Source organism: Rhipicephalus sanguineus, chromosome 8, assembly GCF_013339695.2.
Source record: "Rhipicephalus sanguineus isolate Rsan-2018 chromosome 8, BIME_Rsan_1.4, whole genome shotgun sequence".
NCBI lineage: Eukaryota > Metazoa > Arthropoda > Arachnida > Ixodida > Ixodidae > Rhipicephalus > Rhipicephalus sanguineus.
In genome coordinates, this window is record NC_051183.1 from 11,825,435 (window position 1) to 11,849,356 (window position 23,922).

Consider the following 23,922-nt stretch of genomic DNA (forward strand, 5'->3'; position numbering starts at 1 on the left):
ACGCATTTCGAGGCTGCTGTTCAAGTTTAGCACGAGCTTTGAACAAATATTTTTTTTTAAGTGCCTTCGATATAGATCAATAAAAGTTGTACTACTAAGTAGCAGTGATCCCTGTACTTTTACTAGACTTTTGCAAGGATTGCAATTTCAGGTGACCCCCTTTTCCAACTTCAAGGCAGCTGCCAAGGTTTGAAGAGAGGTAGGCGTTTTCCTAGACTGCATAAATGTTTTACACTCATACCTCAATATAACCAACATGGATATAACGAATTATCGCTTATAACGAAATGAATAGTCTTGTCATGGATATAGTGTTACAAATATACGTTTATAGCAAACTTTTGGATATAACGAAGTTATTCTCGTGTCAGATGCGACTATGTTATAACGAGGTACGAGTGTGTTGCTCAACACAACATCAAAAGGTACACTAGTATTGTTGTTTTGAGGTGACAGAGAATGATACTGCCAAATGAGATGAGTTGTATTGTCTCACTTTTTTCATGCACAAGTTTGCAGTTTGCACAGCAACTTGCCTACTTGTGTGTAATGAGCTTCAGTAATGTTTGCAGAAATGAAGTTAGAAAGGTCACCCTGTGTACTCAGTAGTAGGCCTGTGTACTACCTTTCTTTGCGTTTTTTTTTTTTCACTGCCCTGTTACGTTTTCAAATAATGAACACCTTGTTCACGTGAAGAGCTGACACTATAGCCGTAATATACAGTCGATACTAGCCTATATACACCGGTCATCGTTTGTTTGTTGTCGTTAACTGTCATATAGCGCTAGCACTAGCAAACATTGAAAGGATGCCAAAATGAAACAGTAAATTAGACTGATAAATTATAATTTGAAACGCTAGTGTCGTTACCACCATTGGTTTATTGATGGGTTGTAAGATCGATGTCAAAAGTCTCCCATTTAGATTTCCTGCCGAAATCTTCGATGGTGACGTCACGAATATCGGTGGTCTCGTATTTTTGACACTGGCTAAATGAAATTTCCTGAAACTAGGTATGTTAAGCTCCTGGCTCCCTCCCCTCAGAGGACAGTGTGCTGCATTTTGACCGATTAGGAACTACATAGCTAGGCCCTAGGAGACGCCATAGAAATCTATGGCGTCACTGCGACTGGTGCGGGAACTTCAACGTGGCGTCCAGGGACGTAGCCAGAAATTTTTTTCAGGGAGGGGGGGGTTCAACCATACTTCATGTCTGTTCGTGCGTGCGTTTGTATGTGCGTGTATATATGCGGAAGCAAAATTGAAAATTTTCGCGGGGGGGGTGAACACCCCCCCCCCCCTGGCTACGCCACCTGCATTTATTTTTTGGTCGTTTTCTCGCTTACCAAGCGCAGCAAACGTGTCGTTTTTGGCATCGTGAAGGAGTAATTTACAAACCTCAAGAAAATCGTTCTCGTTAGTGTCGCTTTAACCAGTATGTATTTGTTGTGCTGCATTTGAGCAAATGCGATTGGCCAGCACAGTGGTTTTGTGGCTAGTATACACGGTACCTCATCCATAGTGGAAAGGCGCATTGCCATATATATATATATATATATATATATATACACAATACCTACGTAAGATCCCATTGTATACGGGACGTTACGGAAGCACGATTTTCCGAGGGAAGTAGCGTTAGCTGGAATATGCTTACGCATTAAATATTTCGGTTCGGCTGTCCAGTCGTCCGCGTCGTCTGCTCATTGTACACTCGCAGCAACGTGAGATGAAAGGAAGCGCGCACGGAGGCTTACACGCAACTTGTTGTCCTCATTTCAGCATTACGTCAGCGAAGTTAACGAAAATCGTTACTTCGTATCGTCGTGCGTTTTCTTATTCACCACTCAACAGGTGTTTCTTTAGCGCGCGTGTTTCGGCGATCCCGCTCCCAGCTTTGCGCGCGCCACGCCCGCTCCCCACTTCAACGGTTATTAGGCCTAACAAGCTAGGGCGCCGCCGTCTTTCGTTTTTGTATTTATCTCGCCGCGCTACTCGGAAGCGCCGGCCCTGTAGCAGACGAAATCCGGCCGTCGCCGCCAGCGATAGCCCCGCGACCATCCAAGCAGTGGAGCCCGTTCCAAGGGCACAAACGGTCCACTCCTATCTCGTCCACTAGAAGCGAAAACGCCGTCCTTCGACCCGTCTCTTGGGCAATCGCTCCCTCGGACACCGACCATAACCATGGTAATTTATTTGCAACCGCATGTTTCCGATTCTTTTGAGTGATGCCTGCGTTGTATGTTGCTACATTCTTTCTCACGTTTCTTCGCGCGCCCTAGTGGAATGCGAGCGGGAAAAGTTAAGTGAAGCCGGTTTCCGCCGGGTTGTTTTCGCTCGTCGTGAGAAAGCCAAGCGTCCCATGTAGGCTCGTGTTGCAAGAGTGCTCGTGTTTGTTTCTTCCGTTGTCATTCGCACGTGTGTGCATAGGCGTGGGCAGGGGGGGGGGGGGGGGAGTTCGCCCCTCCCCCCGTCCTCACTGGACGAGTCCGAAAAAAAAAATGAAAACAAACGCAATGGATGCAAACATTAAAATGAACCAATGATATACTGCTCACAACGTCCTACCTTTGGTCCCCGCGTTTTCGCGGGGAAAGTAAACAGTTTTTGGAATTGACAAGTTGGTGTGCATCGTATTCTTGTATAACTTTAGCGCAACTGAGTGCGAGCGTGAAGGAACGAGACATAAGCAAGGAACGAAAAAGACAGGCAACAGGATGAGCGCTAGGGAGTGCAACATCAGGAACCATAGGCCACCGTTATTGCCATGACCAGGCCGGGCGTAGCCAGCAATTTTTTTCCGGGGGGGGGGGGGCAGGGACGTAACTAAGGGGGAGTTTAGGGGGTTCTGACACCCCCCGAAATTTTCTCATGCTCTAACTTTTCGGGTGATATTAAAATATTTGCACGCCTTCATAGCGACTGCCAGTTGCCAAAGTTAGCCGTTCTGCACACAAACACACACTGGAAAAAATTCCTGGGTACGGCCCGGGGGGGGGGGGGGGGGGGCACTTGCTGAAAACCTTGACTATTTGATAAAAACGCCTATTTTCATTATTTATTTTTTGTAAAAACGCCTACTTCACCAAAATTTCTGGGGGGGGGGGGGGGGCTAGGAACCCGGTCACCCCCCCCCCCCCCCACCTGGCTACGGGCCTGGGCATGTCCATAACCCTGGCCATTAAACAATGATATGGGAAAGGTCTGACTAAGTAAAGATATGAGGCTAAAGAACTGACGTAACGTTGGGCGACTTGGTACTGATTTAACATTCAATGCGCAAGATTAGACAAGAACGAAGAAGAGACTGAAACATCACGTACGAGCGCAAACTCCCACCTGGTTTATTGGATGCAAGAAAGGCGCTCAAGTATACATCATCGTCGCAAGCACACCTGGTGGTAACTAAACACGTGGTCGTATTAACACGCCGTGATCCGCTATGAAATCTACATACATTTATATGCTCAGCAAAAAGCGGTGTCAGAAAATCTTAACGACACGTGCTGTGCAGGAAGGCAAATTCCCTGTCTGATAACGAGATAGAGGCCTGGCTGATACACTTATCAATTTCGTCGTTTTTTTTTTCTTTTTCTTGTACAAATGTATATGCATATTACTTGTTACTGATCCTTAACTCTTCCCAGACAGCAAATTTGGAAACTCGAGATGCTTGTGTTGTTTGATAGTCCTGCATACGTGCGCAATTCTCACCATTATAACTAACGAACGTTGCCTTTAAGATTCGGTTTTAAAGTAAGCGTGAATGCTCATCTGAGTTTTCAGCACCTCGCGACATCGCCACTAGTATGTAGACAGGGGCCCCTTGTGACGTTCAACGCAAAAAAAAAATAATAATAAAACAGCGAGTATTGTCGACGTCGCAGAACATTCACGGGGCGCACACGACACCACGACTGGCACCCAGCGAGGGCTATTGTTTCTCACCCCTCTCGCTGTGTTGTCGGGTTGCTCTCAAGGTGGTTTTGGCTGCTTACGCCAGGAATGTCTTTTTTTTTTTTTTCTGAGAGGGATACGCTCAAAGCACCAACATCGTTTCGTTCTTCACCGCGCGCGGGTCCCCCGACTTGAAAACTGCGCGTTCAGCGTCACCGAAGCTTGAGTGCACGTTGTAGTGCGCTATATATAGTTTCTTACGTTTTTAGGCGGGCGTTTGAAGTGGCCCTGAAATTGGTCGCAATTAACGACGCTGGCATTAAAGGGCCCCTCACCAGGTTTGACAATTTTGAGCTGACGAGCGCAATGCACGCACTGGGCGTTCACGATCACGTCTGCCAAAATCTGCAACGCTACGCGCCGCGTAAATGAGTCAAATTTCAAGCTGAACGCTTCTTGCCCTTCCTCTCGCGGCCGCGCGCCCAGAGAATGAGGGCATGACGTACATGAGAGAATGGCCCTACGTAGATGGTAGTGCTGTGACGTCGCTCCTCTACGTAGACGACTGTGCTCTGACGTCGCCAACAGTAACACGTGACACTGCGATAATTATTTGACACGACGTGTAGTTTGTGTAATTTGTTGCTTGAATAGGTGAATAAAACTTCAGAGCAATAATAAAGCACACAAACAGAATGTGTGCATTTTCTTTTTTAATTTTTACTGCGAATTGCAGCGAGATTCGAGACTAATCTTCCTCTGTTTCACACGCGTTCGTGTTCTCGCGCTTTGCGCATCGTGCAGACGGCACCCTTTACAACGAAACTAATTTTCTAGTGCGTTCCAGCGCTCATTCGGCTCATTTATCCTCCCGCGTCTAATTGGATGTTTATGCGGCACACCGCTAGTCTCGCGTCCGTACAAATGTTGCACTTTTCGTGCTCAGTAATACGGTGAAAGCCAAGTGATCGGCGAGGGCGCAATCGGCATAACTTGCACAGATGAAGCGCAAAGAACGCCGCCACAATACCGCTCGCGTCTCGGGGGCTCGGGCTGGTTCGGGCCACTGACCTCCGTTAAAAAGGCTGGACGGCGCATCCCCGCTCAGCGAGGCGGGCGCTTGTGAAGCCACCGGAAGGTCCCCTGTTTGTCCCGGAAGCTGGCGTCTTCTGTCCATCTCAGTCGCGCAATTCAAGTATTCTCGGGTGGCAGCTGTTGTTATGATCGTTTTTCTTTTTTCTTTTTTCAAACTCTGCGATTACGCCTCACTTTAGACGCCGACGAACGCTACACGAAAGATGACGAATGCCGTGCCGACGCCGTCCGAATACGGCGGAGCGCGGCAACGTACAAAATGCGTAAAAAGTAATGCAACATTGAGGTACTTAGCGTGAAATGTCTTTCCTGACGACTTTTCCGGCCTATTCGTACACTTTACTGCGCTACAGGCAGGTATTTCTTTAAAAAAGAAGAGAAAAACTCTCTTCCGGGACAAAAACAGCGGCTTCCGGTGACTTCACGCCCGCGTGCTCGATGCGCCATGGCGCCATCCAGCTCCTCCTAGTGGAGATCAGTGGTTCGGGCACGTCATGCGCTCGTGACATTTTGTGCGCATGACGTGTTCATGCGTATGCGTTATGTGATCCTCCTGCTCGCGTGCCGAAGAGGGCAGGGAAGACATTTGGCTTGCGAAGGCTATACGGGGCGAGCGGCAAGGGTTTGCTGCTCGCCTCCTCGCATCATGGTTTCGCGCCGCTACAAATTATTGTTTTTCTCAGCTTCTAACGGACCGATTAGAAAAATTCTTGTAGCGTAAGGCTCTTTATTGGTCTCGCAACAACTTCCCATGTCTAACTAAAATTTATTATGTCACCTGGTGAGGGGCCCTTTAATATTATACGATACGCTAGAGCATTTACGATTCAAGTTCGGCATTACCAGACACAAAGCTACAAATTACAGTAAAAAAGTCACAAACAAAAATTTTGCTGTCAGGGGTCCTTTAAGACATCACTGACGTGGCTTATGCTAATTTGTAGTGTTCTTTCTTAATTCGAATTTATTTATTTATTTTGCCGGGTGCTTATATGTGTACTCGTCTCGATCACAAATCATATATCTGTCACATCTATGATCCATATGGGGGTGCCTTCAGAATTGCTGAAAAAAAAAAGTTGAATATTTTGGTAAAGCGAAGCGCAATAGACAGTACAAAAAAGGCGTGACAGATGGGACACGCGCTAATTGACAAGTGTAAACGGTGAAAATATTGCCGCGCCTAGACCTTATGCGCATGCGCCCAGGACGCTAAAAAATTAAAGCAACAAGAACGGAGACAGGCGGGAAAAACCTCCGTGACAACATAACAGCACGGGGCAAATGTATTCACAAGAGGCACCGGAAAGTTTGTGGATTTGTCGTGTGCGTCAGCGTGGCCTCGGTTTCTCTTTCAAACAAAAACGGGGCGATTCATGCACAGTTAAACACTCACTTCCTGTTTTCTTTTTTAATGCTTACTAAATCTATTTTACCACTTCTGCGCAGTCAACAGTGCACTTATGTTTCTCATATATGGATATGACACGTGATTAGAAGTGACAGTGCATTAGGTGAATCAAATTGGAGTTAAGGTAAATTAAGGCGGACAAAGGTGGGTTGAAGCTTGGGACTTGCTTGTGAATTAAATGAAAGTGAACCAAATGTGAATTAAGGTATTCATCATCATCATCGTCATCAGCCTTACTACGTCCACTGCAGGGCAAAGACCCCTGTTTCGAGAATCAGCCCGGTCCTGTGCTCGCTACTGCCACGTTATCCTCGCAAACTTCTTAAACTTATCTGCCCACGTAACTTTCTGCCTACCCCTCGCGCACTTGCCTTCTCCCCCCCCCCCCCCCCATTTTCAATTTTGCTTGCGCATATATATACACACACATACAAACGCACGCACGAACATACATAAAGTATGGTTGAACCCCTCCCCCCCTCCGAAAAAAAATTCTGGCTACGCCCCTGACTGATCTCCTGCTACGCCAATTTTTGTATAATGCAAGTTATGGAGACGACTAGGAGAGCGCCCAGACGTAGTTGGATGGATGGATGGACGGACGGATGGACGGACGGATGGACGGACGGATGGACGGACGGACGGACGGACGGACGGACGGACGGATGGATGGATGGATGGATGGATGGATGGATGGATGGATGGATGGATGGATGGATGGATGGATGGATGGATGGAAACGGCCGAAGTGCCTGAGGTTCGCTGAGAAATGCTTCGCATTTAAAATTCCTCTTCTTTCGATATTCACGAAGGTGTGCTGTCCAATACCACCTCTTCAATGGAGAGGGGGATCACCCGCTTTTTGGACTGTGTCGCGTACAAAGGCTGACGCACGCTGATGTCGCTTCCTCGGCAGTGCATACTGGGGAAGGGGGGGGGGGGGTCACATATATTTACCACAGCCTAGAGGAAATTATGACGGCACCCAGGGAGCCTTCCTAGAAAAAGTCTTTATTCTAAGAAGCCAGCTGAGGCAAATGATAATAATTAGTCGCCACCGTTTCACATCGCCATATCTTTGTAACCGGGCGAGATAAGATACGTGAAGCGAGCCCGGCGTGAGTACCTGTCACTCTAGTACACGGCTTCACAGTATACTCCGTAATTTGTGTAATTGCCCTTCTCGCCACCACTAAGTTTCTGGTTTCGGTCTTACCTCAAGAGATCAGATCTTCAAGCTCATGCTGTATATATCGAGTTTTCTTGCTTAACGTGTTAGTGTTCTTCACAGCTACTCTGTGAAGAACGGCAACACTTCGCAGGTGCTCTGTAACAGTTAGTCCAGGTCCCTAATGCGAAAGCAGCGCATGCAAACGACGCGGCGCGTGAAAAAGACACGCAACTTGCTCTTCGCTTGTTCGTGTGACAATGTGGTGATTGAGGTATCCGAAACCAATTGATCACAGTCGCATGCAGCACACACAAACGCACGCACACACGCACGCATACTGGTTGTTTCAATTAATGTGCCAGAAAATTCTCTAAAATAAGGGATTTGCTCGCTGCCTTCATAATTACTTTTTCTGGAGCGGCTGATATCTTAAGCTGGCTAGTGAGGCTAGCATAATTGTCACTACGCAGTTTAGCACGCCGGCAGTAATAGTATGACGCTGTTTACTTATATGTCTATATATAAAAATGCCAGTAGAGGTTATGGCGCTCGAGTGCTGACCCGAAGGTCGCGGAATCGAATCCCGGCCGCGGCGGCTGCATTTTCGATGGAGACGAAAATGTTTGAGGCCCGTGTACTTAGATTTAGGTGCACGTTAAAGAACCCCAAGTGGTCGAAAATTCCGGAACCCTGCACTACGGCGTCTCTCATAATCAGATCGTGGTTTTATAATAATAATAATAATAATAATAATAATAATAATAATAATAATAATAATAATAATAATAATAATAATAATAATAATAATAATAATAATAATAATAATAATAATAATAATAATAACGTTTATTTCCACCAATACAATGTTGATGGAGGGGGTGAGAATAAAAGCGACTGTCTGCTTGACTACGTCCTCACCCCCCTATACATCAGACAGAGGCGGTGGTGGCAACAGAACACAAGATATGTCGAAGATATACAACATTATAGAATTTAGTAATAACACAAATTCGAAAGAGCTGGCTGTGGTGCTGGCAGAAGAAAAAAAAAGAAACGCGATGCAACTTAAACAAATATGCAAGCATAGATCAAACGTCAGTACATAAACTACAACGGACGTTGGGACGTTAAACCCCAGATATTATTATTAAAAATGCCAGTAGAACCAGTGCACGGTTAAGTGCAATCACGTGGCAATCTATGTCGCGCAGGCTGCCGGTACTATTTACTGCTTGCTCATATCAATGTTTTTACATCCTTTCTTTCATGTTTTTTTTTTTTTTACATTCTGTTTCGAACCTCTCTTGCATACACGTGCATGACAGTTGGAAGGGAATGTTGACTCACTTTACTGTGCTCCGATTTTTTTTTTTTTTTATGGTTCACAGAACGAACAACGAGGATAGCAAAGTGCGCATATGTGTAAGGTGAACTGCGTACAGTAAGGCAGGTGCGAGTCATGCGACGCACGGAAATAGGAGACGCGGTGTGTTTGGCGGAGACGACCGACAGGCCGTTCCCATATCGCACTGGGGAGAGGAGAGGAGAGAGAGGGAGATAGTGACATATGCGCCGAGTTTTCAATCTACCGGGGTGACGGGAGGGGGGACAATTCGAGCCAAAATTTTTCAGGGCGTTTGGGGGGGGGGGGGGGGATTCCAGGCACGGGCGTAGGCGAGGAGGATGGGGTTTGGGGTGCGATTCAACCGCCTCACCCCGAAACTTTTCAATTTTGCATGTGTATATATTAGTGATGCAGAACTATCGGTAAATTGACTATCGATAATATCGATAGTTTTTTTTTTTCGAACTATCGATAGTGTAAACTAACTATCGATAGTGCAAGCGGCAGTACCATCGTTAATATTACTATAGCGATATTACTATATTACTGCCACGCGTGTTTATTGCTTTGTTTTGACGTATTCGGATTTCACCCACAAAGACTGTTAGCAACGTTTGACACAGACCGCGCCGTAATGGGTGAGAAGCTTCACAATTGTTTGAGATCATTCTGTTAAGATTACGCGCCAGACGCGAATAGTCAAGTTTATTCGAGAGCTTACGCGAGCACCAGCGATAACGCTGGAAGATTTGATGACTGACGTATAAAGAACGACGCGTTCCACCGATGATCAGATTACTCAACGGCTGATGACTGCTCCCGCCCCTATCAATGCGCAGCATGTATCGTTTGTATTTTGAGTTTTGATTTTCTGGACACAAGTTCGCCCAAATAAAGAGCTCCGTATTTCCTAGTCTTGCTGCAGCATTCTTCACCGTCACAACCACGTGACAATACTATCGATAGTGGTGTGAATAATGATGCGGTTGCTGGCCGGCCATATTGCCACAATATTTGCGATAGCGTACTACCAGCTTCGCTTAATTTATGAGCAATTTTTGGCAGAGAAATTATTTCCGCAGTCAAAATTGCGGAATATGTCCATCAATAAATTCGTATCCAAAAGCAACCAGTTACACCTTACAATTAACTTGGTATTTTTTTATTTTGAAATCATAAAATGCAATATCAATTTGAAGCCGCGCAGTCCCACCACATGCAAAGGCTTCCTTTCCGCTACAGCAGAACAGTTTGACTTTATGATCATGTGTCAGCAAAGCACTCTGGTGAAGAACACAAGCATGTCACCTTTCTTACCCTTCAGCCTGCTCCTCTGGCACCACTATGTACCTCTGCACGCGGAAAACCAAGTTTATTCTGCAGTGAGTCCGCGCTGTTGATTTTATACTATCGATAGTACCATTGAATTTTTTACTATCGATAGCGCTATCGATAGTATTTTTCGCCATCGATAATTCGATAGTGACTCAGCTATCGATAGTATCGATAGTACCATCGATAGTTCTGCATCACTAGTATATATATATATCCACACACATATAAAACACGCATGAACGTACACAAAGGGCAGGGGCGTACCCAGAATTTTTTTCGGCGGGGTGGGGGGGGGGGGGGGGGGGGGGGGGGGAGAGGGGTGTTCAGCCCCTATTTATGTATGTTCGTGCGTGTGTTTGTACGTGTGCGTGCATATCGATGGCTTGCATTGACGTCACCGAAACCGCCGTGTTGGAGCACCAACGTGGGGGGACGCGATGTCTGCGATGTCGCACTAATGTCATCGAAACATCACATGTAGGTTAACTCTTTCGTTATTCACGCGTACAGGCGTTCCTGCCACGTCGTTATCACATTGAAGCAGGGCAACCTCAACCTGTTTGTCATCAAAGCCGCCATCGTGGAGTGCCAGTACGTTCAGACGCTGCGTCCATGACGTCACGTGCAAGCTATCTATATACACATGCAAAATTGAAAATTTTCCGGAACTCGCCCCCGCCGGCTAAGTCTGTTATAATCGGTTATTGAACCCATCGAAAAATGTTTATGGCTACGCCCCTGAGGGGTTCGCCTCGTCTATGCAACCACGAAGATTTTCCTTGGCGGACTCCGGCCCTCCAGACCCCCACCCTCCGCCGTCTTCGCCTACTTGGAGAGACATACGTAATACATTTGTATGTCGTTTTCTATGCTGCAGTTCCATTTGACAGAACAAGGACAGCGGAAGATACGCCTGCGAAAAATGGGCAAACCGCAGACCAGCTGCGTGGCGCATTAGGGCGCATATAGCTCAGTAATTATGTTCGCGCACGTGCGCTCGCCTTTTCAGCCGCATGTGCGAGGTTCCCTTGTTATATATGTCACCGTTTCAATATTTTTCGTGCGACGATTAAAAAACCAGGAACGCTCATATATAATGAGAACAACAGTTGCAGTAGCCTCGATAAGCTCTCTTTTTCATTATTCAAAGGAGAAAAGACATAGAAATACAGGCATCACGCACTTGCGCATCCTCAAATTAAGCACATGACCCAACATATTTCGCAATCCGTACATTTAGAATTTTAGGACGAGGGATCATTGCGACGATAGGCTACATATGTTTTATTGTACAAAGTGACAAAGAAATCGAAAAACAGGCCGTCACAAATTTTCGCATTCCCAAATTGCGCACATGACCTCAGCCTCAACAGATTTCCCAATCGGCAAATTAAAATTTTTAGGACAACGTACGGCTGCGACGATACGCCACATCTTATTTTTCTGCATTAGATTGAAAAAATGCAAGGCATTGCCTGTATTAACACGCATTAACATCCATAAAGAGGGGGGGACGGGGTCGGACTATGCCGCTCTGCCCACTCACTGGGCCGCAGCAGCGGATCAAACGTCCTGACGTGTGCAGCTGGACTACAGTGCACTAAAACTTAATTTTAGTTCACTATAGTTCTAGTCTTTTCACTGTAGCCCGGACGATGGAAGAAACGGGCGAATAGAGAAGACTGCAGTGGTGACGCTGTGTTGATGTTCTCGTACCAGCTCGTCGTGACGTCATTGATGCTGGCAGCGTCTGTTAGGGCATGTATAGACCCTTTCACGGGATAGAAAAAAAAAAAACACCGCCATGCTGGGCTGGGGCACGGGAGTACAAAGGATGACGTCACAACCTCAGCAGTGCATTTTTGGAGGGTCATGCCTTTTTAGCGCTGCCCAGAGGGTATTATGGCGGCGCCCAGGGAGCCGTCTTTGAAAAGGTCTATAGTAAAACGAAATCCCTGACGTCACACTCACGCTACGGTTCCGGCAAAAAATTTCAATGTAGAACTTTGAACTTTCATTTTGTCTTCCAATAGCACTATAGTTACAATCGGGAAATTAACGACGATTCAGTTCTGAGACAATTATTTGTCACTCTAAGGCCTCAAACTCACCTCAGCTAACGGACCGCAGACACTAAAATTTACTCCCGCGAGGACCAGGACAATGAAGAAGGGGGGGGGGGGGGTCGAATAGATTGTACAAAATATCACCTAACATTGCCATTTGAAAGAAGACCTTTCCCATATATGACATATGAGTAATTACTGCAGGGGATTTGGCGCCATTATTACAACAACATATCGATAACTATCTCTAAAGTGACCAAAATCTGTACGTCGATTCTCAAATATAGAGTTTTGTTTCACGGTTGTGTATCGACACATGGTGACCGCATGGGGTGCCTCACGACAAAAATACTTTAGACCAGTCATGTCCGTGTAGCTCATGAACATACTTATTAAGAAAATACAAAAAATATATAGGTCAAACATAGTCATGTGCGGGCTGCGGGCCGCGGGCCGTAAGCGAGATGTCCGCGGGTCGCGTGTTTGAGACCCCTGCAGTCTAAGGTATAAACTGGGATGGTATTCAGGACGCTGGTATTCGAATAACCATGTTGTCAAATTCGCCATTTTGTCAACTCTCATTGGCCCAGAGGTATGCCATACCAGAGGGCTGCTATGGCCTCTCTGATTGGCTTAAAATGCCGCCATTACGGATTTTCACAACATGGCGCATCCTTGGTCGCTTTAGTGTCCCTTTAGAAAAGTGTTGGTTGCCCGAATTCATACCGTGCGCCTCCCAATCAGATCGTGATTTTTAAGCACGTGATGCTCCTGGTATCTTATCTTTAAAGTGCCCCTAAACCACTCCTAGTTGTAAGACAAAAAAGTGGCTTCTTTCTCGCATTCACTACAGATCCTACAGGCGCTGTTTCTTCATGGCCGCTTATTTCTTCGTTAAACACGTGGACAGGTCAGCACTAGCCGTAGAGCCTATCAGGTTAGATTTCGCGCTTTTCGGCTACACGCTGTTATCTACGCTTGCGCAGTCGAACACGCACAAAACGAAGTGAAATCAGTTGATAATCATGCGTGACAAGAAAGAACGGGCGTGCGACTGCAATGGCAAAGCAGGGTAGGAGGCAATTCACAAGTGGTGTCCCTCGCATGGCCCCTCGTATGTGAACTTATCTAGCACTTGTGCGTTTATATCGGTGTGACCATGGTGTGTCATTAACCCCTTGCTCGAACGCGTTAGCCCCTGGAAATATCGCTGGGCGAAACGCCAGCTTGTCTGGGGCTCTTCGGCTTTGTACGTACACGCAGACAGAACGAGTTATCATGCGTCCTATATCAAAAGTGGCGACTCTTATCTCTCCAAGCAGGGGCGAAGCACACACTGGTCGGTGCCCTATCGGTTTACACGCGCCAAGCAGCTATACCGTCTATCTGAATGGCTTGCGATCATCAGCGCGGGAGCACATCGTGGGAAGCATATCGCCCTTCACTATTTGCACGCCGTAAACACGCGTTATTTCGCCGCTATAATCCAGCTTGCGAATGCTTATTTGATACTGACCACGCCCCCTTGACGTGTGTGTTTTATCGTAACCTAAGAGGCGAAATTTGTTCTGCGGGATCGTCTGAAGTATTTGCTATACGCCTTGAATGAGCACACGCGGGAAGAAGTATTTCACTAGTCAATGCTCTTGATATGTTTACATTGCGGCTTTGTAGACTGCGGGCAACCGTTCCTCTACGTGTGTTCCGCGTAAACCCAAGCTTATCCTCCAAAGTAAGTTGCTGCACAATTGCTTCTCGGTTAGTTAATTTGCTGGCAGCGTTATCTGCGGTTATTGCTGAGGAGAGGTGAGAGCAGCGGTTATCGCGCGAGGGCGTCTCGCTTTCCGAACGTTCGTTTGTCATCTCGTGATTCGCCGGGAGCCACGATGACGTTCTCTGACGAAAGCGTAGCCTCCGGCGATTCACGAGAGCAAGGCGATTCACGTAGCCAAGGGGAGGGGTATAGAATTACATGCGTGTGCTAAATTTCACAAAGTTGGATGCACAAATAGACAAATCAGTTTCACTTACCACATTTAACTCCCACCTAATGCGCTTTTGCAAATGTTGTGCCAGTATTCAAGTGCGTTGGCCAGGGCACGGCATTGTGTATGAGGCCAAGCACGTTGTTCAAATAAGGTAGAAGTTCACGGGAAGATGGAATCTTGAAGCGATGAAAAATCATTGGAACACGGGTTGTTCCTGGAGTCAAGGCTGCAAGTTGCGGCCTTGAAGAAAGCAAGTCCGCTTGTTGCAGCTTTGAAGAAGACAAGTCCGCTTGACGAAACGTTGGCTCCAGCGACACCCCGTGTTACAAGGATTTTTCATCACTTCAAGCACATGGTTGTAATAGTGTGCCGAAATAATACTGAACAAAATCACCGAAACAATCGGGAAGACATTGCAAAATTGAAAAGATATGTCTAAAAAACAGGAAACCCAGCATTATTGTGGGTTGTCTTAAGATGAAGAACCTAAATGAACATCGTATATACCGATCAGTTGTCTTTAATCCACCTAATTGAGAAAGCATACTCGGAGGATAAACTAAGACGACAAGATTAACACATCGACACTAGTGTGTCTATAGTGAGCGGCTGTTTTCGTTGTCCGGATGAATGGGGACATGCACAACAGTGTCGCTGCTTCCCGAGCGTACCAGGCAGCTATCGATCATTCGTCACAACGTTAAATAACTGCGTATGTGAAACTGTAAAGCAATAGTGTTGCACAATGCATATGTTTCCTGTTCATTATTTGCTGTACAACAACAAATTTTTCTGGTTGGTAGTTTTAAATTTTAAATGCGAAGCATTTTTTAGTGAACCTTAGGCACTCTTTTTTAATTTGGGCGTTTCTATCTATCTATCTATCTATCTATCTATCTATCTATCTATCTATCTATCTATCTATCTATCTATCTATCTATATATCTATCTATCTATCTATCTATCTATCTATCTATCTATCTATCTATCTATCTATCTATCTATCTATCTATCCGCCTACGTCTGGATGCTATCGTGTTCGCCTCCTTAACTTGGTGTGGACGAAAATCGGCATGGGAGGGTAAGAGGATTTGACGAATATGACTGTCGGATCATGACATGAACAACGTGAAAATCATGTCGCGTATGTCGTCAAACCCTTTCCTCTAGACACGTGTGCACATACTCGTTTACCACGGGCCGCGGTGTACGGGTATGCGCCACAGGTGATTGGCAGTTTATATCTACCTTAGAATGACGAGAACAGACACTGGTAATTTAAATGCGAGAACGTTAGAAAAAACCGACATCGGTTGTGTTGACCTGACGAATGCAAAGAATAAAAATTAGGATCCCAGCAGGAATCGAACCCAAGGGTTCTGAGTGGCAGTCAGGTATTCTACCACAGAGCCACGCCATGTCTATACGTTTCTTTGGAAAAACACCCTATGCAGACGTAATGTCGGTGCAACGTCAGTTGTGGTTGTGGTGCTGGCTATGTAATTTTATAACAAAGCAATAGCACTACATATGCACTCTTGCGATACAGGCATCATGTCAGGTTAGGCTCTGTGGTTCCAGTCTTTGCTCAACTTTTATAACAGTCTAATAAACATTACATTTGTATTTCTATGATTCAGCAAGCTATATTGAAGCATTGCTCGATCCCGGAGGAATACATTAGCGAAAGTTACAATAATATTCACATGATTGCACCATAAAGTGCACTTAGTTTCGACAATACTGACGTATGTACTCTAACGTGAGGGCTGACGTCGCACCATAAGTTACCCTATAAACCCCTGTGTTGTCGACGTGCCTAGTAAGCCCACGGTGTGCACACAACTATTACACTTACAAAAACACGTCGATCCACCTCTTACCGCTTGGCTCAATGTCATAAAATACAACAGAGAAATACTCGCTGGTTGCTTCGCATGAAACCGATTCCCACAAGGAGTGGGATCTGCCGAATTTTTTTCCCCAAAAGTCAGTAGTTGTACTATTCGCATTCGAAAATATTCGGAAAATGTTTGATTCGATTCGCACTTGATTTTCATTACTCTAAATCGCTTCGAAGTTGAAAATTTGATATTCGCACACCCCTACGTACATTACTCGAGCCAAACAGTCCCGAGTTTCAGAGTGTGTCGTGCGTACATTGTAGTGTTGTCCGCACTGTTACTGTGACACAAGGTTCTCCTCACCGCTTTCGATTGACGCCCACCACACCGACTTACCCCTTTGAAGTGCGTCCTCAACGCTAGCGCAGCTTTGCTAGCGGTCTGTGCTTCCCGCCACCTGATTATATAAAAAATGAGTCTAAAGAGGTGGCCTTCCAAAGATCGCCAACTCCTGTACCAGACCACAAGCGCCCTTGCTTCCGTTTTCTATGCGCGTCATAGATGCCAGAAATGCGCGACCAGAAGTTAAGTGTGGATGTGTGTCGAAAGCTACACGTCAGAGGCGTAGCCAGGGGTCCTGTTCAAGCCCCCCCCTCCCCCAAAAAAAATTTCTGGCTACTCCCCTGCTAGACGTTTATCTCGCACCCCCCCCCCCCCCCTTCCTTGCTCTCATAATGAAATGCCCACTCCTAAAAAAATTCCGGTGAGAACCCTGGTGTGACGCATATTTCGAGTGGGACTTGGCCACAATCTCCGATAACGTCCAACTGTGCTAGTTTACGCAGGCTTCCGCTGCAAAAGAAGTGGGTTCGTGGTCGATGCGGTACCTGCCGCTATCTCGGCAGACACCCGTGCCGTCGGACCTGGACATCGCGTTCGCGCAGCAGCCCAAGCTGGTCGATGAGCTCGCCCGCGAGATGGGACTCGAGCCGCACGAGTGGGAACCGCACGGGCGACACAAGGCCAAGCTGCTGCTTCCGCTGCTGAACAAGTACGCTTTACACTTACGTTTTGCAAATCCAAGGCTTCTTGAACGCTTTCGATGGCAGAGGAACTTGTGTAAAGAAAGAAGCTAGCTTTGATATGTGTAAATCTGGTCATATAAACGTCAAAAACAGCGAAGCTTACGAGGAAGTTTTTAACGCGAAAGCGTTTCTTGGCTGGGCTGACGAGAGAGTGGTTCATGAAAGAAATGAAAAGGGGCGCTATTTTCTGCCTCCCGTCGTGGGGGCACGCGCACCCAGCTGGCGTCCACAAAAGCCATGACCTTTCCACGGGACTGACGCCGGCGGAGCAGGTCGCGCCAGCGTCACCCCGGCTCCCTCTACTATGCCACGTTTCTTGCTAGGTTGGCGAAAGCGCCTCAGCAACCACATGCTGGCGCGGCGTATGTGAGGGGAATCCCCCCCTCCCCTCCCCAACCTCGGAATTAAATTTCTGGCTACTACCCTCCTGATACTTCCCGCGATAATGTGTGGGTGCGAGCCAAAGACTTTGCACACACACACACAAAAAGAAGCTTCTTGAACTATGGTACGTGCTGGCTTGAAATTCAGAAAATCCTGTGGACTGCCAAACAAACTATGAGGGACCAATCCTGAACGTTCTTTCAAAGCGAAAACAATGAAACTAAAACACTTATTTCGGCCATGTCATGCGAGCCACTGGTTCAGCGGTGAGGAAACTGATGTTAGCCAAAGTGGAAGGTATATAGGTGAAAATGAGGCCACCCATGCACAAAATGATTAAATTGTATTTTGGAGGCCACGGGGAAACGTCTATTGTGATGTTAAGTAGTTCTATTATATAGGTATTACTGGCAGTCGTAATAATACTCACGGCAGCGCAAGTGTCGACTTAAACCGACAAAGTATGACCGCATAACATCTGTGTGCAGGCAAGGCACGGACGGCCACTACGTACTGGTGACGGGCGTGAACCCAACTCCGTTGGGCGAAGGCAAGAGCACAACTTCGGTCGGTCTGTGCCAGGCACTGGGCGCCCACTTGGGACGCAATGCGATCGCCTGCTTGAGGCAGCCCTCGCAGGGTCCCACCTTCGGCATCAAGGGCGGCGCAGCTGGCGGAGGATACGCGCAGGTATGTGCCAAGGTTTCGGACATATCAGTTGTAAATGTTGTTGCATTTCATATGTGGTTCACTATATGTGCCAAAAGTTCTGAAATGCTGTCTCGTAGAAACTTGCGGAACTTCAGTGCTCGGGACATAATATGTCCAGAGCTCTGTAGAGTGCATTTGAGCAGTTAAAGCGGACAAATTGTGACCGTTCACAGACAATGTTGGTACTTGGACGGTGCTATAGTCACGACTTTGTAATGTCATCACAGACTCTTCTTCTGTTTCGCTCTTTTGCACCCCCTTTCACCTTCCCACCCAAGTACAGGGTAGCAATCCGGAGACCCTCTGGTTAACATCTCTGTCTTTTCTTTACCTTTCTCTCCTTGTCTGACACGAGAACCCGGGTCAAGCACGGGTTCTCGTGTTTGTCGGTAGTGGCCCGATTTTCACCGCCAGTATAAAGTCATTGGCGAAGGGGGGCAGCTGCTCTCTTGCCAGGATTTGAGGATACGTGTACGTGGCGCCATCTTTCGTCGGTGGCAGCGGCACCAGCCGTAACTAAATGGGAAATAGGCGAAAAAAAAAAAAACAGATCTGACGAAAAAAAGCTGGGTTTAAAAGTTGACTCCCGGTTATATACAGCAGCGACTCATTGAAACCGACTGAAACTCACTGAAACGCTAGTATTTCAATGAAACTCTTTCGCCGGCGTTGACCGTGGTTGAGCTAAGCTTACAGAGATATCTGTAATTCCAGCGCGGGGGCATCAGCTCCCTTTGCTCCCCCCCCCCCCCCCCCGCTGGAATTACAGATATCTCTTTATGCAGTAGCAATAAGCTACACAGCTCGATTAGCACACTCAGGTCCCATATATGCGCACGAAACAACCTTCAGGGTTGCCAGCCAACTTTGCACGTTACACACCATACACTAATCTTGCCGGTCATGTCACGGCAGCGAGACAAAGGCTGCCTGTGCTGGGTGCACCCCTCCCCAGAAAGTCCCCCCCCCCCCTCAATACGCCCATGGAGAGGAGGGGTGGTTGCTCTAAATATTATCGCTCTTAAAAAATTATGTTCGAAGCAAGGTGATTGTGTGTACACTAAGGCATCCCGATGCGCAGGTTATCCCAATGGACGACCTGAACCTGCACCTGACGGGCGACATGCACGCCGTGACTGCTGCGAACAACCTGCTGGCCGCTCAGCTGGACGCACGCATCCTGCACGAGGCGACGCAGCAGGACGCCGCCCTGTTCGGACGCCTCGTGACGCCCCGCCAGGGGGCCAAGTGCTTCTCCGAGTCTCAGCGCCGCCGGCTGGCCAGGCTGGGCTTGCCCGTCGACGCGAATCCCGAAGACCTCACCGCCGAGCAAGCCGCGCGCTTCGCCCGACTCGACGTGGACGTCAACAGCATCACCTGGAACAGGGGTATTTGGCTTCCGCAAATGAACATTACGGTCACTCATAGGGAGGGGGGGATGCATGTTTGCCGCACACCATTATTCAGTCGGACCAGTCCCGTCATTGTTTAAGGGGACACCGAAGAGACAAACGATTTTTCTCATTTGCCGCAAGAAGACGCTTGGTGAGCGAGAAAACGCGCGAAACGAAAATTCGGGTGGCGACGCCACCTTCGAATTGCCGCACCAAATGCCGTGATATCATAGATTTTGACGGTGTCTACATGGTCCTACGTAGTTCCTAACCAGTAAAAATGAAGTACATTGTCCTCTGCGAGGAAGGGACATTGACTTGAATAAAGTCTCTAGATTTTTCACTTTTACCAAACAAAAAAATAATAATACAGAAAACAAAACAACAGAGAAAAAAATGTAGGCTTTAGATTTAAATACCAAGTTTCAGGAAATTCTATTGCGCCAATGTCGCCAAAATAGGAAAAATACAATTTGAAATCCGTGACGTCACGCGCGGAGATTTCGACGCGAAATTTAAAAACGAAACAATTTATCAATCTAAGCCGATTCATTGTTTGCCTTTGGCGTCCCTTTCAATGAAGGTTTTTGACGATAATGACAACCAAGAACCCCTGAATTTGCATTCCAACGGTTTCTTAGCCGTGAAGCTAGGGACCAAATGCAGGCCATTGTTAAAGCACGTCATGGCTTCGTCTGCTTGTTCCTGGTCGAATTCGTCCGAAAGGGAAGGGGGCGCTGCAGTGAAGGTTGGCTCCCCTAGTGCAGAACCCTGCGCACGCCTATGGCCACGAAGTCTAAAAGATAAATGGAAGTTTTTGACCAGGTTCCTCGTGCACAATGCAGCGAAAACGGCTAGTATTCCACAACGATGACTGTGACGTCATAGATTTTGACGCCGTGTACTAGGGCCTACTTAGTCCCTAATGGGTAAAAATGAAGTACATTCCTCTGAAGGGGCCAAAGACTTAACATACCAAGTTTCAGGAAATTTCATTGGGATAATGTCAAAATACGAACAAAAAATACAGTTCGAAATTCGTGACGTCACGCGCGGAGATTACGGCGCGAGATCTGAAAATGAATCATTGACCTCGATTTCCCCCAAATTATGAAACCTATGATTAACGTCTTTGGAGTTTTCAGAGTACAATTTATTAATATAAACTGATTCATTGTTAAACTTTAGTGTCCCTTTAAAGGGGCCCTGCAACACTTTTTCAGCATGGTCAGAAAACGCTGCCGATCGGTAGTCGAGGCTCCCGAGAATACGCGAGCCAAACATTATAGCGCAGCACGCGGCCTGGGATTTACAATAACTTCTCAAGTCAGCTAAAAAGCGCTTCCTCTTCTCTCGACAAAGATGATGCTTACGGCGTCACTGCCACTGGCCACGCCATTGGCTGATTTGAACATGGCGCGCTCAGTAGTTACTGCGGCCGCCGCGGGAGGCCATCACTTGCCCGCGGGCGCGCGCGATCGCGCTGAAAGTGCGCCGCGCGTTCGAAGAAAAAAAAAAAAAGGGAAAAGTGCTTAACGTCACGAGGCGCGCGTGACGTACTTTCTTGCCCAATGCCAACCCTCCTTGCTTAGCTTCCACCGCTTTCGTTAGGACGAGAGAAGAGAGAAAGCAATCACAGCATGCGACGAATATTTCTAACTCATCTCGTACTGGACGTATTCTAAAAACTTTTGCGGTGGTCGATTCGTGAGGAAGTAAGCTCCTTTAATGAAACCATTCCATGGCTACTTGGAAAAGTGTTGCAGGGCCCCTTTAAGGATATCGGAAGTTCGTTTATCTAAAAAAAAAAAAGAAATTCGTCGTAGGATGCCGAGAGCGCGTGGTTCTCATTAAGTGCGCTCACCAGTAAACCTCCGCAGTGATGGACACCAACGACCGCTTTCTTCGCCGCATAACGATTGGCCAGGGACCAGCAGAAAGCAAGGCAACACGACAGGTATGTCTTCAGTGCGTGCCGATATTACATCTGTGCTTCAGTATAGTTCATTGCCTGAGGTTCAACAGTTCTTGCACTAGAAACGTCTCTTAGCTTACAGGTCATCCGCAGAAAATCCTCGATAACCCTCCTGTCCTATATTGCAAAGCGTTTAAGTGCCAAAACGCATATCAAGCTGAAGAACCACAACAAAAACGTACATAACGTTGTAGCTGTATAGGTCATACATTCCAAGAATAGATTGAGTTAAAAAAGGCGTCTTTTTGTCCCTCAACAATAATCGTCAGCTGGCTTGCTTGCGTATCATCTCTTGAAATTCGGCGCTCCCCACCTTCCTATCAAGAATGCTATGTCGCTCTGATAACGCGCATGCCGTTCGTGACTGTAGTAAATGCCGGATGTGTGGCGATAATGCAAGGAAAGGCCCGCGAGATAGATGACGATTGTTGCTGCGGCAAAAAGAAGACACCCTTCTTACTCGTTCTTTTTTTAGAGTGTAAGCGAAGCATGGACGTCGGCAGGTGCGTGCAAAAAGCGCAATTGCCTCCTCCCCCCCCCCCCTCCCCTCGCCGCGACCGCGATGCAGCACGGCTTTGCACCAGCCGAGACAAAATCCTGCTGACGCCCATGAACCGAAGCCGTACGGTAAACGGCTAAGATTATGTTAAAGCAACCGCGAGTTTTATTTCTTTTTTTTTTTTTACACATATCGACTATACATAACATAAGTTCACAAGTCCCAAGAACGTGACCATACATCTCTCGCTTTCAACAGCTGTCACATCTTGAACTTTGGACAACGACGTCTGCGCTATAGACGTCTATAGAGCAGGCTCATCACGTAGACCTCTCTGAGCTCTCTTGAGAACACACGATGGTTCACGAACCACTGGTTTAGAAACGTTTTTTTTTTAGTTTTTCATAGAGTCACTAGAAAAATTCTCTAGTTTTTCATCGTGCGCCATGTGGAACTGTGCGAGCTCTCAGCTGATACATATGAACGAATTTTTGTAGACCCAGTTTGACATCACGCCAGCCAGCGAAGTGATGGCCGTCCTAGCGCTGGCCAAGGACCTGGAAGACCTCCGGGACAGATTGCGGGCCATCGTTGTGGCCAGTGATCGCCAAGGGAACCCTGTCACAGCGGACGACCTGGTTTGTGCACAGTGTGGCTTGGCTGGCTTTCTTTAAAACAGTTAAGTGGGTTATGAGCCACTTTACCAAGTATTGATCGAATGACCTCAGCATCGCAGTTTATTGCGTCATGAATCGATTGCCGCAACAATTTCTAGAATCCGTCCAGAACGAACGGAGTTACGTAGGTTTGTCGCGGGCTTTAAGCGCTTTCGCTCTTCTGTCGTCCCGACGAGAGCGCTGGAAGCTACGCAGGGAGGTATGGCACGGGGGATAGCAGTTACGTCAGCGCGCGTCATGATTGAACCCGCTCATAAAACTCGATGATTCCTGCGCGCGAGTGTGGCACACTGTGTAATGTCAGCAGACTATAGAGCGCTGCGCCGGCACGTGGCGGCACTCCGTGGCAAGAAACGCTAAAGTCCCTGAACGCGTCTGATCCAAACTCCGCTCTTGATTAAGCGAGCACAGGCCTCTGTATAAAATGAGGGCGCCTCAGAAAATGCCAACTTCGCGCTGCTCCGCATATAAACTCTCCTTGCTGCGCACGACGGCAAGATTTGGCTGAGAAGTTCTTAGCAATGTCTGCTATCCGCAGGACGTGTTTTCTTACCGAGCCCGAGGGGTGGTTCATGACCCCTTTAAGAGAAACGCTTGTCCGTTGTGTGTGGTAAAAAGTGCAGCGTTGATTCGCTCCCCGTGGCGTCGTGCAGGGTGCAGCGGGGGCCATGTTGGTTCTCCTGAAGGACGCTGCCTGTCCGACGCTCCTGCAGACGCTAGAGGGAACGCCGGTACTCATCCACTGCGGCCCCTTCGCCAACATTGCTCACGGAAACTCGTCCGTCATCGCCGACCGGATGGCTCTGAAGCTTGTCGGTCCTAACGGATACGTCGGTACGGCTCCATGCTTTCATGCCCGTGGGTTTTATCCAGTGGCATCGAAATATTTTAATTTTGCATGTGTAATATATTCTTGAACCCCGGGTGTCACTGGAGCCGAGTTTCGACAAGTGGTATTCTCTTCTTTAAGGCTGCAACCTTGAAGAAGAAGACAAGACCACTTGCCCAAGACCACTGCTGGAAGGCAGCAACTTTGGTGCTTTAA

The 23,922-nt window shown here is 47.3% G+C and overlaps 1 protein-coding gene across 1 annotated transcript in view; it reads left to right on the plus strand.

The window, feature by feature from the left end:
* Positions 1 to 23,922, plus strand: part of LOC119401378 (C-1-tetrahydrofolate synthase, cytoplasmic) — a 47,862-nt gene that overhangs the window by 18,851 nt on the left and 5,089 nt on the right. Inside the window, exons 9-14 of the mRNA XM_037668117.2 lie at positions 17,014 to 17,203; positions 18,110 to 18,311; positions 19,414 to 19,720; positions 21,607 to 21,683; positions 22,698 to 22,838; positions 23,531 to 23,711. Of these exons, the coding sequence (XP_037524045.1) occupies positions 17,014 to 17,203; positions 18,110 to 18,311; positions 19,414 to 19,720; positions 21,607 to 21,683; positions 22,698 to 22,838; positions 23,531 to 23,711 (1,098 nt within the window). The remainder of the gene's footprint in view (positions 1 to 17,013; positions 17,204 to 18,109; positions 18,312 to 19,413; positions 19,721 to 21,606; positions 21,684 to 22,697; positions 22,839 to 23,530; positions 23,712 to 23,922) is intronic.